The 17,034-nt window shown below is 40.7% G+C and overlaps 1 protein-coding gene across 8 annotated transcripts in view; it reads left to right on the forward strand.

The window, feature by feature from the left end:
* LOC118401423 (unconventional myosin-IXb-like) overlaps positions 1-17,034 on the forward strand; it is a 120,198-nt gene that overhangs the window by 24,205 nt on the left and 78,959 nt on the right. For all 8 annotated transcript variants that reach the window (XM_052475144.1, XM_052475143.1, XM_052475145.1 and 5 more), the window contains exon 2: positions 8,712-9,618. In XM_052475144.1, the coding sequence (XP_052331104.1) occupies positions 8,779-9,618 (840 nt within the window). In that variant the 5' untranslated portion in view covers positions 8,712-8,778. The remainder of the gene's footprint in view (positions 1-8,711; positions 9,619-17,034) is intronic.

Below are 17,034 nucleotides of genomic sequence, written 5' to 3' on the forward strand. Positions count from 1 at the left end.
TCATATCACAAGTGATACAGTATTCATTACAGTCCTTAGGATTGAAAAGCCACAGGAAATTACCCAGTGATAGAAATGTGTGGTCTTACACAAACTGGCCTAATTTACATTGCTCAAAGGGTGCTTTCATGGGACATCATGAGATCGTAGGCCTAATCATCATTGTTGGTTTGTTACTAAAGGTCATGAGAATATTCTGATTTAGGCTAGATCTAGTCCCATTGACAATTGAGGGCATAGGGGTACCTTCACCAATAACCTAAGTATATAAGGAACTTGTTTATTAAAATTCCTTATCTGCCCGCTGTAAGCAGCTGAAACCTAAGCTTAGCCACAACCATGGATCCATTATCTTTGTTTCTGGAATTCTGGGCATCCTCCACACTTCCCAGAAGGTTCTGAGATAAGCTAAAGCATTCGCAATAACCCATTTTGATTGCATTCTTAAGCCCCTCGCACAGCTTTGAAGCCATTCTGGGTATTAGTGGAAAGAGTTAAACTGACAGATTTAAACCAGTCCAGCTCATAATGCAGGATAATGATAATGCAGTTTTTGTGGTCCAATTGTGCATGCATGCCTTGGCATTTTTTGGCTTGGATTTCTGGGGTTGTGGTCAACAATCGAGTCACTGTCTGCTGTTTTGAAGCTCTCTTTCCCTTCTGAAATGGGACCTAAATGATTCCAGAGTTTGTCTTACTATTGATGCAATTCTCTGGACATGGTCTCTTTACTTTGTTACTGTTCTGTCTGGGAGCACTTTATAGTGAATGTGGAGAAGATGCCTGCCTTGGTAATTTGGGCTTTTTACATGTTTACCAAGAGGAAACAATGGATTTTAAGATAATGTTATGATAACAAAACAAACTTATTCCTTGGTTGGGAATGGGACAGTTTGTTGGGGGGCATGTAGGTCAGCATTTTTGTATTAATTTCACAATGTAAAACCCAACTCTTGCCTGGTGACAGCAGGGATAAATGATGGGTGTATGCGACTATGTGCCTACAGTAATAGTTCTGTATCTTGTTACTAAAGCATTGCCTCCTGCCTGCCATACAGTGATTTAGGTCAGTTTCTTCTCTGTCTGTGTCTCTGTGTCTGTCTGGTCACTTAGTAGAGCCAAGTTATAGTAGGTTACATTATACTGGGCTATACTGATGGTGAAGACTGAAATTAAAATATAATAGCGGTCATCTTTTTAAATAGGTCTACATTAATTTTAAAAAATGAACTTTATTTTCATGTAGATAAACTTGACCTAATAGCCGTAGTAAGCAATTGTTTTGCTAAGGTAGTCTGTCTATTAAATTGTCATTACCACCTCCTCTTTCAAACTGGCGTTTGATGCTCCAGTAGTTAAACCGCTAGATGCGCAGGGGTGTAGAAGCTCTAGCCTATAAGCTATGGCACTTCCGTAATAAAATAGTTATTTTATTTTATACAATTCACGTTTTTACTGCTTGCTAGTAAATAAATCGGTCTTCTTTTAGGATAAACTCAGCAAAAACAAATGTCCTCTCACTGTCAACTGTTTATTTTCAGTGTAAATATTTGTATGAACATAAGATTCAACAACTGAGACAAACTGAACAAGTTCGACAGACATGTGACTAACAGAAATGGAATGTGTCCCTGAACAGGCGGGGGTCAAAATTAGAGGTTGACCCATTAATCGGAATAGCCAATTTTAATTAGGGCCGATTTCAAGTTTTCATAACAATCGTTGTTTTTGGACACCGATTTGGCCTATTTGAAAAAATAAAATTCACCATTATTTAATCTTTATTTAACTAGGCAAGTCAGCTAAGAACACATTCTTATTTTCAATGATGGCCTAGGAATGGTGTGTTAACTGCCTTGTTCAGGGGCAGAACGACATTCTCGGGGATTCAATCTTGCAACCTTACAGTTAACTAGTCCAACGCTCTAACCACCTGCCTCACGAGGAGCCTGCCTGTTACGCGAATGCAGTAAGCCAAGGTAAGTTGCTAGCTAGCATTAAACTTATCTTATAAAAACAATCAATCATAATCACTAGTTAACTACACATGGTTGATGATAGTACTAGTTTATCTAGCGTGTCCTACGTTGCATATAATCGATGCGGTGCGTATTCGCGAAAAAGGACTGTTGTTGCTCCAATGTGTACCTAACCATAAACATCAATGCCTTTCTTAAAATCAATACACAGAAGTATATATTTTTAAACCTGCATATTTAGCTAAAAGAAATCCAGGTTAGCAGGCAATATTAACCAGGTGAAATTGTGTCACATCTCTTGCGTTCATTGCACGCAGAGTCAGGGTATATGCAACAGTTTGGGCCGCCTGGCTCATTACGCACTAATTTGCCAGAATTTTACGTAATTATGACATAACATTGAAGGTTGTGCAATGTAACAGGTATATTTAGACTTATGGATGCCACCCGTTAGATAAAATACGTAACGGTTCCATATTTCACTGAAAGAATAAACCTCTTGTTCTCGAGATGCTAGTTTCCGGATTCGACCATATTAATGACCTAAGGCTCGTATTTCTGTGTGTTATTATGTTATAATTAAGTCTATGATTTGATAGAGCAGTCTGACTGAGCAGCAGCCGGCACGTAAACATTCATTCATACAGCACTTTCATGCGTTTTGCCAGCAGCTCTTCGCAATGCTTCAAGTATTGAGCTGTTTTATGACTTCAAGCCTATCAACTCCCGAGATTAGGCTGGTGTAACCGATGTGAAATGGCTAGCTAGTTAGTGGGGTGCACGCTAATAGCCTTTCAAACGTCACTCGCTCTGCGACTTGGAGTGGTTGTTCCCCTTGCTCTGCAAGGGCTGTGGCTGTTGTGGAACGATGGGTAACGCTGCTTCGAGGGTGGCTGTTGTCGATGTGTTCCTGGTTCGAGCCCAGGTAGGGGCGAGGAGAGGGATGGAAGCTATACTGTTACACTGGCAATACTAAAGTGCCTATAAGAACATCCAATAGTCAAAGGTATGTGAAATACAAATGGTATAGAGAGAACTAAAACTTCTTACCTGGGAATATTGAAGACTCATGTTAAAAGGAACCACCAGACTTCATATGTTCTCATGTTCTGAGCAAGGAACTGAAATGTTCTTACATGGCACGTATTATACTTTTACATTTTCTCCAACACTTTGTTTTTGCATTATTTAAACCAAATTGCACATGTTTCATTTTTTACTTGAGGCTAAATTGATTTTATTGATGTATTATATTAAGTTAAAATAAGTGTTCATTCAGCATAGTTGTAATTGTCATTATTACAAATAAATAAATACAAATCGGCCGATTTAATTGGTATCGGCTTTTTTGGTCCTCCAATAATCGGTGTCGGCTTTTTTGGTCCTCCAATAATCGGTGTCGGCTTTTTTGGTCCTCCAATAATCGGTATCGGCGTTGAAAAATCTTAATCGGGTGACCTCTGCATGCATACACACACACACTACATACATACATACATACATACATACATACATACATACATACATACATACATACATACATACATACATACATACATACATACATACATACATATACATACATACATACATACACACACACACACATATACACACACACATACATACATACATACATACATACACACTAGAGGTCGGCCGATTTAATTAGGGACGATTTTTAATTATGGCCGATTTCAAGTTTTCAGAAAGTTTCTTAAAGTAGGCTTGTCTGGACTTCATCTCTTTAATCAGAAACAAAACTTTTTCTTGTTGGAAGGTCAACTGAATGAAACCTAGCCAAGCTCCGTTCATGATTCATCCTATAGGATGCATGCCTTGTTATTTTTCCACGAGTGTATGATTTCTCTCATTACTGCATCCTCTCTGAACAATATATTGCCACAGAGAATGACCACAGCAGCGTTGGTGAAGTTATGCGAGTTGTTCAGAAAAGTGGAGTGGAAAAATGCATTGGACTTGGTGTGAAATGATTTAGTGTGTCAAAATCAGAATCTGTATTTTTTGGGGGGGGGGAATTCCTCTCCAATTAGAAATTTCTTCATTTGTATACTATACTAATATTTAGAGGTAATAACTTGAATAATAATAATGTTACTGATAATGTAATGGTAATAGTGAAAAACCATGTGTTTCTTTTTAAGTTTATGCACCAATCCCCTAAGTCATGTAGGTGACCGTGTATTGTGACCTTAAATTCCAAGACAGTCAAAGCCCTACTCTGGGTTTGAAGCAGAATCAAATATCTCATGAGCAACAGCTTAATAAAGCGTGCCAGTCTCATCTGGTCCAAGGCAACATTGCGTTTTTATGTCGATCATGTGCCTCTTGCTTTGAGTTTCTTTGGCGGTCAACCATGAAGAGCTGCCAAAAGCTTGAGACGGTTAGTTTCACTTCTCTCAGGAAATCACTCATATCCTTGAGTTTACAGCCTGAACAGTCTCTGCACTCTTTCTGCTAATTGAATATGTTTTAGGGTCCATATTGTAGTGTTACTGGAGCTCTGCCAAGGTGGAAGTTGAATCATCCATGAATGGGAAGTTGAAGTGTGTGTCTGTGTTTTTGTTAGTGTTCAACTCGGATGCAGATGCTGAGGTGAAGAGTTCTTTGCTGCTAACAGTAACGTTTCTGTGGGGTGCTATTTTTAGAGTAGGCCTATCATGTGCCGCTATTGTAGTGATGATTACAAACAAGTAACGGCATGGGCGTCTGACAACAGAACAATCCTCTTATAGTGGAAAATCTGTAAATCCCATGTGTGTAAATCGTATGTAGCCTACAGTCAGGGAGATTTGAGCCTGGGTTCTAGATGCAGACAAACCTGAGAAACAGGGAATATCTGTAAACATTAGTCCTATTCTTGTACACCAGACAGATGGACTGTGACACAAAACTAAAACTTGAATGGCAGTCCTTTTTAAATGTAAGATTTCCTATGATTTAAAACATGAATGTCAGTGATATTAGCATTGGCTTGCGAAACTACCGCTAACCTTCATACTGGAAACAGAGACATCAAAATGGTATCCACAAGTTAATCTGCCTCTGGGGAAGGAGACAAAGTGCCTCATTGCAAAAACACCGAAGTATCACCTTTAATAAACAGTTTTTGGTTGTACAGCTCTTGCCCCTTGGTATGGTCTACTTAGTCACTCTCGCCCCAATTAGTTGATTGTTTGGTCATTAGGCTGTTGGTCGACTAAGATTGTTTTCGTCGAGTAGAAACAAATACAATTATTTATATACAATCACTACCTTTCAAAAGTGTGGGGTCACTTAGAAATGTCCTTGTTTTTGAAAGAAAAGCACTTTTTTTGCCCATTTTAAAGGCCAGCATCCCGGAGTCACCTCTTCACTGTTGACTTTAGGACTGGTGTTTTGAGGGTACTATTTAATGAAGCTGCCAGTTGAGGACTTGTGAGGCGTCTGTTCCCCAAACTAGATACTCTAATTTACTTGTCCTCTTGCTCAGTTGTGAACTGGGGCCTCCCACTCCTCTTTCTATTCTGGTTAGAGACAGTTTGCGCTGTTATGTGAAGGGAGTAGTACACATCATTGTATGAGATCTTCAGTTTCTTGGCAATTTCTCACATGGAATAGCTTTCATTTCTCAGAACAAGAATAGACTGACGAGTTTCAGAAGAAAGTTTTGTTTCTGGCCATTTTGAGCCTGTAATCGAACCCACAAATGCTGATGCTCCAGATCCTCAACTAGTCTAAAGAAGGCCAGTTTTATTGCTGCTTTAATCACCACAACAGTTTTCAGCTGTGCTAACATAATTGCAAAAGGGTTTTCTAATGATCAATTAGCCTTCTAAAATGATAAACTTGGATTAGCTAACACAATGTAACATTGGAACACAGGAGTGATGGTTGCTGATAATGGGCCTCTGTACACCTATGTAGATATTCCATAAAAAAATCAGCTGTTTCCTGCTACAATAGTCATTTACAACATTAACAATGTCTTCACCCTATTTCTGATCTATTTTATTTTAATGGACTAAAAATGTGCTTTTCTTTAAAAAACAAAGACATTTCTATGTGACCAAAACTTTTGTGTGTGTGTGTTCAAAGCTGTCATCAAGGCAAATATTGGCTACATTGAATCAAATCAAATGTATTTATATAGCCCTTCTTACATCAGCTGATATCTCAAAGTGCTGTACAGAAACCCAGCCAAAAACCCCAAACAGCAAGCAATGCAGGTGTAGAAGCACGGTGGCTAGGAAAAACTCCCTAGAAAGGCCAAAACCTAGGAAGAAACCTAGAGAGGAACCTAGAGAGGAACCAGGCTATGTGGGGTGGCCAGTCCTCTTCTGGCTGTGTCGGGTGGAGATTATAACAGAACATGGCCAAGATGTTCAAATGTTCATAAATGGTCAAATATGGTCTAATAATAATAATAATCACAGGCAGAAGAGTTTAAACTGGAGCAGCAGCACGGCCAGGTGGACTGGGGACAGCAAGAAGTCATCATGTCAGGTAGTCAGTCCTGAGGCATGGTCCTAGGGCTCAGGTCCTCCGAGAGAGAGAGAGAGAAAGAAAGAAAGAAAGAGAATTAGAGAGAGCATACTTAAATTCACACAGGACCGGATAGGACAGGAGAAGTACTCCAGATATAACAAACTGACCCTAGCCCCCTGACACATATACTACTGCAGCATAAATTATGGAGAATCTCATATTAAATATATTTTGATTTGTAAACACTTTTTTGGCTACCACATGATTCCATATGTGTTATTTCATAGTTTTGATGTCTTTACTATTATTCTACAATGTAGAAAATAGTAAAAAATAAAGGAAAACTCTTGAATGAGTAGGTGTGTCCAAACTTTTGACTGGTACTGTATATTGGCGCGCATGTCAGTGAACTAATCCATTGCGGAGGCCGAGACTAAAAGCCCATTTATACTTGATCTGAAAATGTGGTTGGATGCTCCATATGGAGGGCGTGAGGCAATTGTGGAGCCTCGAGGCCAAATCGAGCTCCATGCCCATTCGCCTCCCAAATGTTGTAACAATGTGGAGGGCTCTGTATTGCTCTGCATTGACATGATTGGTTGATGGTAGGTGGGGGAGATACATCTTGTAGAAAACACACTCACTTCCTTGACAGCAGCTTTGCATTGTTCTGCAAAGCGCAAGAAGTATGAATACCCTGACTTCTGCTGAGGCTGTATCACCTTAATAAAACATTTATTGTATTTTAACAGCAACAATTTCAACCTAGACTTTTATTCAACAATACTTTCTACAGTAAGATGTACAGTAGGCCTGATCAATTTGTCTGTTCTGTTACTTAGGGTTGCACTATCTCAAACTGTGTGTGTGTGTGTGTGTTCTAATATAAATCTGTGTGATGTTAGCCATAATTTTGTTCCAGTTCAGAATTACAATTATTTATTGTATTTTAACAGCAACAGTTCAAACTTAGACAGATATGTAAGAGTTTTTTTAAAGGGGAAAAATAAACATGAATAGCTATTTTAAATGGGTCATTTGTTTTTGTCTATATTGCATTTGTTTTAGGCATAAGGCCAATGACGTACCGATATTTACGCATAGTTTAATATTTTCATATGTTTGGGTGCCAGGAAATCACAGAATTTCTAATTTGGGTCCCAGGCTGAAAAATAACCCTTGCTCTACTCTATGGTTTAGTTTGTTTACTGTCTGTTTCTATGGGTGTTTCTGTTTATACCACCACATGTGGATTTCTTGTAGGTTAATCATAGAGCTGGGCTTCTTACATGAAGTGAGGAGATTAAGTCTGCATCAAACTAATGCTCTAACCACAGCTTTAGTGCGCACTTGCAGGAGAATAAATGTCTTAACTCAACTTTACGCACACGATAGACTAGTGTGGGTAAATCAAACACCGGTTCACTTTGAGCTCAGTGATAACTGGAACGTGACACATCCAAAGCTGGGTCCCTGCCCTCAATGTAGGCCCGGGCCGTTTGTGAACATCCATACACCCTAATAAAACGGCTGTACCACAGTTTCCTTCAAGTAATCATGCAATTGAGCATGTCACATTAATCTGCACTGATGGACTAAGCATCATCCTCTGTGAAAGGCCTATGCTATGCTGTAGAAAAGTGTTATTGTAATATTACTCAAGCATTAAGTAGAGGAAAGGATTTAGAATTCCCTTAATTGTAGTGAAGCCTACATTGCTTCATTTAAATAGTTGAAGGCTTTTTCTAATCCACTAAATTAGAACCACCTTTTCAATAGCCTGCGTATGTGCTGTGATGCGAGTCACATTTCCACTCCTCAGCTGCTTAGTCAAAGACAAATAGCAGTTTGCAGTTCACACGCTGTGGTCTGTGAGTCTTTGTTTAAAAACCAACCCATTTGTTAGCATTTTGAAACTCAGGCGTAATGCCGTTGTGGCAAACTGTTTAGACCTTTGCGAGACGGCAATGCCCAAATGGGAAACATCCACTATCTGGAATAGCTGAATGTCTTTCGTTTAGCCTATATGAAACTATTTTCTTAATTGAAGACTTGATCCAATACAGGGTCGTTTGGCACAGGCACTTTTAGCCTGCATGTGGCTAACAGTTAGCATCACAGCTCTTGTTGCTTTCAGTCAGCTCCCTGCAACTAAGCTCTGCTGTGACATTCTTTTTTTTCAGCTTTTTAGCTTTAATGTATTACTGTCTCAGAAAAAAACATTTGTTCTCCTTTGATCCCAAGGTGCTGGGTGGTGAGAGAACAGCAGGCAGTGCAGACGGCATGCTTAGGTAACTCCACCTGGCCCAGAATGAGTGTCAAAGATGGCGAATGCGGAGCACCTAGCCAAGATGGACGGGCCTACAACCTGCAGGTCTACCCACGGCTCTCAGCGGACTGCCCATCTTGCTGCACTCTCAGGGTGCCCAAGGAGGCCACAGCCGCCTCCGTCACCCAGGACGCAGCCTTGGCCCTGGGCCTGGACCCCAAGCGGCTCTACGTGCTTGCCGAGGTGAAGGAGTGTGGCGGGGAGGAGTGGGTGCTGGAGTGCTGGGACCTCCCCGTCCAGAGGGTCCTACTGTGGCCACGGAAGGCCCAGGAGCATCACCTTCAGAGCGAAGGTTTCTACTTCCTCCTCCAGGAGAGGAACCATGACGGCACCATCCACTACGTCCACCTCCCCGCTCTCTGCAAGGAGCAGGAGGCCCAGAAGCTAGCAGCCAGAGGCTTTCTCCCCCCACGCCATGATGACTTTGACGACCTATGTAACCTTCCGTCACTCAATGAGAGCAGCATCCTGGATAACCTGCGCAACCGCTTCCACAAGAAAAAGATCTACACCTACGCCGGGTCTATCCTTATCGCCATCAACCCCTTCAAGTTCCTATCCATCTACAACCCCAAGTATGTCAAGATGTACGAGAACCACCAGCTGGGGAAACTGGAGCCGCACATCTTTGCCATTGCGGACGTGGCATACTACGCCATGCTAAGAAAGAGGGTAAACCAGTGCATTGTTATCTCTGGGGAGAGCGGCTCGGGGAAGACCCAGAGCACCAACTTCCTCATCCACTGTCTGACGGCCCTCAGCCAGAAGGGCTACGCCAGCGGGGTGGAGAGGACTATTCTAGGGGCTGGGCCTGTGCTTGAGGTAAGGCTATTTGTATTCGTGTGAAATTAAGTTGGGGCTGATGCTCTTACCTGAGGCTGTGGCAGTCATGAAATGTCAGCTAGTTATTTTCATGCAAAAGACTACCGGTCTCATGGTAATTGACTGTTAATGAACATAAACACGTTAGCATCTCCAGGCCACCACACATACAAGCCGCTGATGCGTCCCTTTGTAACATCTACATTTAACCTGTCTAGGACTGCTAGCGGAACACCTCGCCAATGAAATTGCAGGGCGCCAAATACAAATCAACAGAAATCTCATAAATCAAATTTCTCAAACATACAAGTATTAGGCACCATTTTAAAGATAAAATTCTTGTTAATCCATCCACAGTGTCTGATTTCAAAAATGCTTTACAGCGAAAGCTCCACAAACGATTGTTAGGTCACCACCAACTCACAGAAAAGCCCAGGCGTCCCATCTAGAGCTCTGGAAATGCAAATGCACTACGCTAAATGCTAATAGTATTAGTTAAAACTCAAACGTTCATTAAAATACACATGCAGGGTATTGAATTAAAGCTACACTCGTTGTGAATCCAGGCAAAAAGTCAGATTTTTAAAATGCTTTTCGGCGAAAGCATGAGAAGCTATTATCTGATAGCATGTAACACCCCAAAAGACCCGCAGGGGACGTAAACAAAATAATTAGCATAGTCGTCGCTACACAAACCGCACAAAAAAAATATAAAACATTCATTACCTTTGACCATCTTCTTTGTTGGCACTCCTAGATGTCCCATAATCACTATTGGGTATTTTTTTAGATTAAATCGGTCCATATATAGCCTAGATATCGATCTATGAAGACTGTGTGATAAACGGAAAAAAATAGCGTTTCATAACGTAACGTCATTTTTTTTAATTCAAAAAGTCGACGATAAACTTTCACAAAACACTTCGAAATACTTTTGTAATGCAACTTTAGGTATTAGTACACGTTAATAAGCGATACAATTCATCAGGAGGCGATGTCAATTCTATAGGTGTCCGTCTCGAAAAAATGTCTGGAGAGAGCTCGAACCAAAAACATCCGGTCGGAGACCGGAGGGAATCGGTTCCCTTGATTCGGTTTGACCAAGAATCAAATGACAAGACTCTAGACAACGTGTGGAAGCTGTAGGCACTGCAACCTCGGCCTCATTTAATTCGATTCACTTTGAACAATTCCTTGAAGTCGCGGATGGATATTTTTTTCCATTTTCAGTGATCAGATATTCCTGCACTTTTCGATGAAACGCACGTTCTGTTATAGTCACAGCCGTGATTTAACCAGTTTTATAAACGTCTGAGTGTTTTCTATCCACACATACTAATCATATGCATATACTATATTCCTGGCCTGAGTAGCATGGCGCTGAAATGTTACGCGATTTTTAACAGAATGTTCGAAAAAGTAGAGGGTCGACTTAACAGGTTAAAACATACAGTATATGGGCTCCATGGTGCGACTACAGGCTATTGATGATTTGAGAAAGTCGCAAAAAAAAAAGCTTGTGCTGTTTCTTGACTCAGGCTGAACATGCTGTTTTCTCATCAAGTGATCATATTTCCACCCATCAGACTATTCTCAATTTAATCTCGTCTTCACTAATATGTAAAATTAGTTTTGATTTAGAATTGCCCATCAAATGGGCAGGAACAGGGGCAGGTGGAAAAAGACATTGTCCGTATGCGCTTGAATAGCGAATGGATGCCACTTTCCTGCTGGTTTATTTTTCTGTCATGCGTGGTAGGCTACTCTGGTTATTTCACTCCACGCATCAACCACTGTTTAAGGAGCATGCAGCCTCACGCTGCTCGACAGGTGATATTGCACCATAGGCTCTCTAACCCTGTTCCTGCAGGTACCCAGTGCGGGGACATGTTAACATTTTATCACAAAGAAAAATATTTAATAAAACTGTTGACAGGCCCTCTCTCTGCATGCTCGATAAAGAATGAAGGCGAGAGAGGAGATGGAAATGCACGATGGTGAGATATTCTGTAGCTAAAGGTAATGTCAGCCAATTCGTTATGAAAATATAAAAAAAATGCCCTGTTAATAGGCATATTCAAAATCAAATTCACTATAATTGTAGGCTAACTTTGTAAGCCGCTCTGCACAACCAACAGCATTGGCTAGGCCTATAGGTAACCAGTCCGTCCAGTATGCATAATACTACAGTTCAGAGTAGAGGTCGACCGATTTAATCGGAATGGCCGATTTTAATTTGAGCCGATTTCAAGTTTTCATAACAATCGGAAATCTGTATTTTAAATTTTTTTTAAAATACATTTTTATTTAGCTAGGCAAGTCAGTTAAGAACACATTCTTATTTTCAATGACTGCCGAGGAACTGTGTGTTAACTGCCTTGTTCAGGGGCAGAACGACAGATTTTCACCTTGTCAGCTCGGGGGATCTTATCTTGCAGCCGCACAATTAACTAGTCCAATGCTCTAACCATTGCACTCCACGAGTAGCCTGCCTGTTATGCAAATGCAGTAGATGGTAAATTGCTAGCTAGCATTAAACTTATCTTATAAAAAACAAGCAATCATAATCACTAGTTTTAACTACTGATCCAGTTTAGCAGGCAATATTAACCAGGTGAAATTGTAATTGCTCAGGGTATATGAAACATTTTGGGCTGCCTGGCTCATTGTGAACTAATTTGCCAGAATTTTACGTAATTATGACATGCATTGAAGGTTGCAATGTAACAAGAATATTTATTACTTAGGGATGCCACCCGTTAGATAAAATACTGAACGGTTCCGTATTTCACTGAAATAATAAACGTTTTGTTTTAGAAATGATAGTTTCCGGATTCGATCATATTAATGACCAAAGGATCGTATTTCTGTGTGTTATTATGTTATAATTAAGTCTGATTTGGTAGAGCAGTCTGACTGAGCAGCAGCAGGCCCATAATCATTCATTCAAACAGCACTTTTGTGCGTTTTCCCTGCAGCTCTTCGCAAGCACAGCACTGTTTATGACTTCAAGCCTATCAGCCTAATGGCTGGTGTAACCAATGTGAAATGGCTAGCTAGTTAGCTGGGTGTGCGCTAATACTGTTTCAAATGTCACTCGCTTTTAGATTTGGAGTAGTTTATTCCCCTTGCGCTGTAAGGGCCGCGGCTTTTGTGGAGCGATGGGTAACGATACTTCGAGTGTGGCTGTTGTCTAGGTGTTCCTGGTTCGAGCCCAGGTAGGGGGGCGGAAGCTATACTGCTACACTGTCAATACTATAGTGCCTATAAGAACATCCAATAGTCAAAGGTTTATGAAATACAAATGGTATAGAGAGAAATAGTCCTATAAATACTATATTAAGTATAACCTAAAACCTCTTACCTTGGAAAATTGAAGTCTCATGTTAAAAGGAACCACCAACATATTTTGCATGGCACACATAAAAAAAAAAAATGTTTTAAAATGTAAACCTTTATTTAACTAGGCAAGTCAGTTAAGAACAAATTCTTATTTTCAATGACGGCCTAGGAACAGTTAGCAAGCTGTTCGGGGCAGAACGACAGATTTGTACCGTGTCAGCTTCCGGTTACTAGTCCAACGCTCTAATCACTAGGCTACCCTGCTGCCCCACTTTCTTCTCTAACACTTTGTTTTTGAACCAAATTGAACTTGTTTCATTATTTATTTGAGGCTAAATTGATTTTATTGATGTTTTATATTAAGTTAAAATAAGTTCAGTATTGTTCTAATTGTCATTATTACAAATAAAAAAAATCGGCATCGTTTTTTTTTGGTCCTCCAATAATCTGTATCGGCGTTGAAAAATCATAATCGGTCGACCTCTAGTCCAGAGTATATGCTCGACCAATTATGTACCAATGTTTATTTAATGTTTACGGTAGACTATGTATAACCGCACAATCATTTTAATTCAATTTTTTTTAGGCCTATGCATAAGCTCTAATATGTGTATGGACGTTTTTGAATGAATAAACACCTTAAAAGCGCTGTTCATTTCGTTGTCAGGCTTTGAAACAACATCCGCAACGACCACTCAGTTTCAACCTGTAATTGAACTCCTTTCCCCAAATTGATCAATCCCACTGAGGTGAGTTATGAAAGCACAATACTGTTTTGATGGGTTTGATGTGATTTTTCCATTGCATTTGCATTGATATCAGAGTGGTTAGAGGGACAATAGAGCCCTGAGAACCAGGCCATTAGGACCTGATGGAGGGACAATAGAGCCCTGAGAACCAGGCCATTAGGACCTGATGGAGGGACAATAGAGCCCTGAGAACCATGGAGGGACAATAGAGCCCTGAGAACCAGGCCATTAGGACCTGATGGAGGGACAATAGAGCCCTGAGAACCAGGCCATTAGGACCTGATGGAGGGACAATAGAGCCCTGAGAACCAGGCCATTAGGACCTCATGGAGGGACAATAGAGCCCTGAGAACCATGGAGGGACAATAGAGCCATGAGAACCAGGCCATTAGGACCTGCTGGAGGGACAATAGAGCCCTGAGTACCAGGTCATCAGTGACCTGATGGTCGTTAGCAAGTTGGGTACTACCAACGCATGTCTGGAGTGCATAAGAGGATATTATCGTGACTCAACTGTCACGTGGAATTTTACTGCGGTCTCCGCAACAGCCCGGCTCCTACCTTGTATGAAACCTTGCCTAGCAGGGTTAGGGTTTAATATTTTCCTGGTATTTTACAAACGTTCCATCCCTAGAATAAATCACTTATTTCCCACCAAAACTGGAAGTGTAATTCAAAAGCATTATAAAGTGCATAAATATGTCTGGATTTGATTAGAGCTTGGGTCAGCATGAAAATTCAAACCTGATGCTACCTGAGCCTGATGAGTCATATATTAAATAGATTTTATGAGGCCTATATTAACTACATTTATGAGCCCAAGCCCAAAAAAAGCCCAGATTGTGCAATAATCCAATTCATGCTGTATATGATATAGGCTACTGCACATGACGCATGACAGAAAAACATGAAAGCCCATAGATTTAGCTAGCTATACCCTATGCTCTCTTGGGTAAATAAATGAAACTAGCTCCAGTTAGCTAATCGTTTTTTGAGTGTGAACGGTATTACTGTATTGTATTATATGGACTGGAATTACGCACATCGTGCAAACCATGATAGAACAGAAGAGAACATGCGATTCTGGTGCAGCACATGCAGCCTACAAAGTTCCAAGTTTTGGCTAGCGAATTGGATTTACATGTTGAAATATAGCAGGGCCTATTTGTATATTTAGTAGACTGACAGATACTGTGGGGCAAAAAAGTATTTAGTCAGCCACCAATTGTGCAAGTTCTCCCACTTAAAAAGATGAGAGGCCTGTAATTGTCATCATAGGTACACTTCAACTATAACAGACAAAATTAGGAAAAAAATCCAGAAAATCACATTGTAGGATTTTTTATGAATTTATTTGCAAATTATGGTGGAAAATAAGTATTTGGTCACCTACAAACAAGCAAGATTTCTGGCTCTCACAGACCTGTAACTTCTTCTTTGAGGCGCCTCTGTCCTCCACTCGTTACCTGTATTAATGGCACCTGTTTGAACTTGTTATCAGTATAAAAGACACCTGTCAACAACCTCAAGCAGTCACACTCCAAACTCCACTATGGCCAAGACCAAAGTGCTGTCAAAGGACACCAGAAACAAAATTGTAGACCTGCACCAGGCTGGGAAGACTGAGTCTGCAATAGGTAAGCTGCTTTGGTTTGAAGAAATCAACTGTGAGAGCAATTATTAGGAAATGGAAGACATACAAGACCACTGATAATCTCCCTCGATCTGGGGCTCCATGCAAGATCTCACCCCGTGGGGTCAAAATTATCACAAGAACCGTGAGCAAAAATCCCAGAACCACACGGGGGGACCTAGTGAATGACCTGCAGAGAGCTGGGACCAAAGTAACAAAGCCTACCATCAGTAACACACTATGCCGCCAGGGACTCAAATCCTGCAGTGCCAGACGTGTCCCCCTGCTTAAACCAGTACATGTCCAGGCCGGTCTGAAGTTTGCTAGAGAGCATTTGGATGATCCAGAAGAAGATTGGGAGAATGTCATATGGTCAGATGAAACCAAAATATAACTTTTTGGTAAAAACTCAACTCGTCGTGTTTGGAGGACAAAGAATGCTGAGTTGCATCCAAAGAACACCATACCTACTGTGAAGCATGGGGGTGGAAACATCATGCTTTGGGGCTGTTTTTCTGCAAAGGGACCAGGACGACTGATCCATATAAAGGGAAGAATGAATGGGGCCATGTATCGTGAGATTTTGAGTGAAAATCTCCTTCCATCAGCAAGGGCATTGAAGATGAAACGTGGCTGGGTCTTTCAGCATGACAATGATCCCAAACACACTGCCCGGGCAACGAAGGAGTGGCTTCGTATGAAGCATTTCAAGGTCCTGGAGTGGCCTAGCCAGTCTCCAGATCTCAACCCTATAGAAAATCATTGGAGGGAGTTGAAAATCCGTGTTTCCCAGCAACAGCCCCAAAACATCACTGCTCTAGAGGAGATCTGCATGGAGGAATGGGCCAAAATACCAGCAACAGTGTGTGAAAACTTTGAAGACTTACAGAAAACGTTTGACCTCTGTCATTGCCAACAAAGGGTATATAACAATGTATTGAGGTACACTTTTGTTAATGACCAAATACTTATTTTCCACCAGAATTTGCAAATAAATTCATAAAAAATACTACAATGTGATTTTCTGGATTTTTCCCCCCTAATTTTGTCTGTCATAGTTGAATTGTACCTATGATGAAAATTACAGGCCTCATCTTTTTAAGTGGGAGAACTTGCACAATTTATGGCTGACTAAATTATTTTTTGCCCCACTGTAGATAGATCTATCTGTCTCTCTGTCATAATATTTCCCCTAATGTTATTAGCCTGCCTACCTCTTTCTCTCTCTATTGTTGCTTCATTCCTTCCTCGCAGTCAACAGTTAAATTAAATGTTTAGTGGTCCTTTATCATTCTAATGACATCCTTGAATAATATAGGACTAGAATTAGATTCTGTTTTGGATGAGTTGGAGAGAGAAAGACTGCGAGAGAGTGCTCATATGCATGCACTGATTTTAAAGCAAGTATTTTCAAGAGATAATCAAGTATTTTAAAACTCTGCAGCTGCAATTATCAAAAACAAGGTGGCCCCGAAAGCCAAATGGAGATTGGTAAATTAGACGCACATTCATTCTTTATATTACTGTAGCATGGGCTGAGCTGCAGCATATGTAGTCCTACCTGTCACAAGAAAAAAAGTTACCTTCATGCTTTTGTGAATTCCGCTCCATACTGAGTTTGGCTGTCTGTCCCCTCCCTGAGTGTTGATTTATCATGCAGAGGCCGTAGAGAAGCCAGATTTGGACATCTCA

Source organism: Oncorhynchus keta, chromosome 22, assembly GCF_023373465.1.
Source record: "Oncorhynchus keta strain PuntledgeMale-10-30-2019 chromosome 22, Oket_V2, whole genome shotgun sequence".
Lineage (NCBI taxonomy): Eukaryota > Metazoa > Chordata > Actinopteri > Salmoniformes > Salmonidae > Oncorhynchus > Oncorhynchus keta.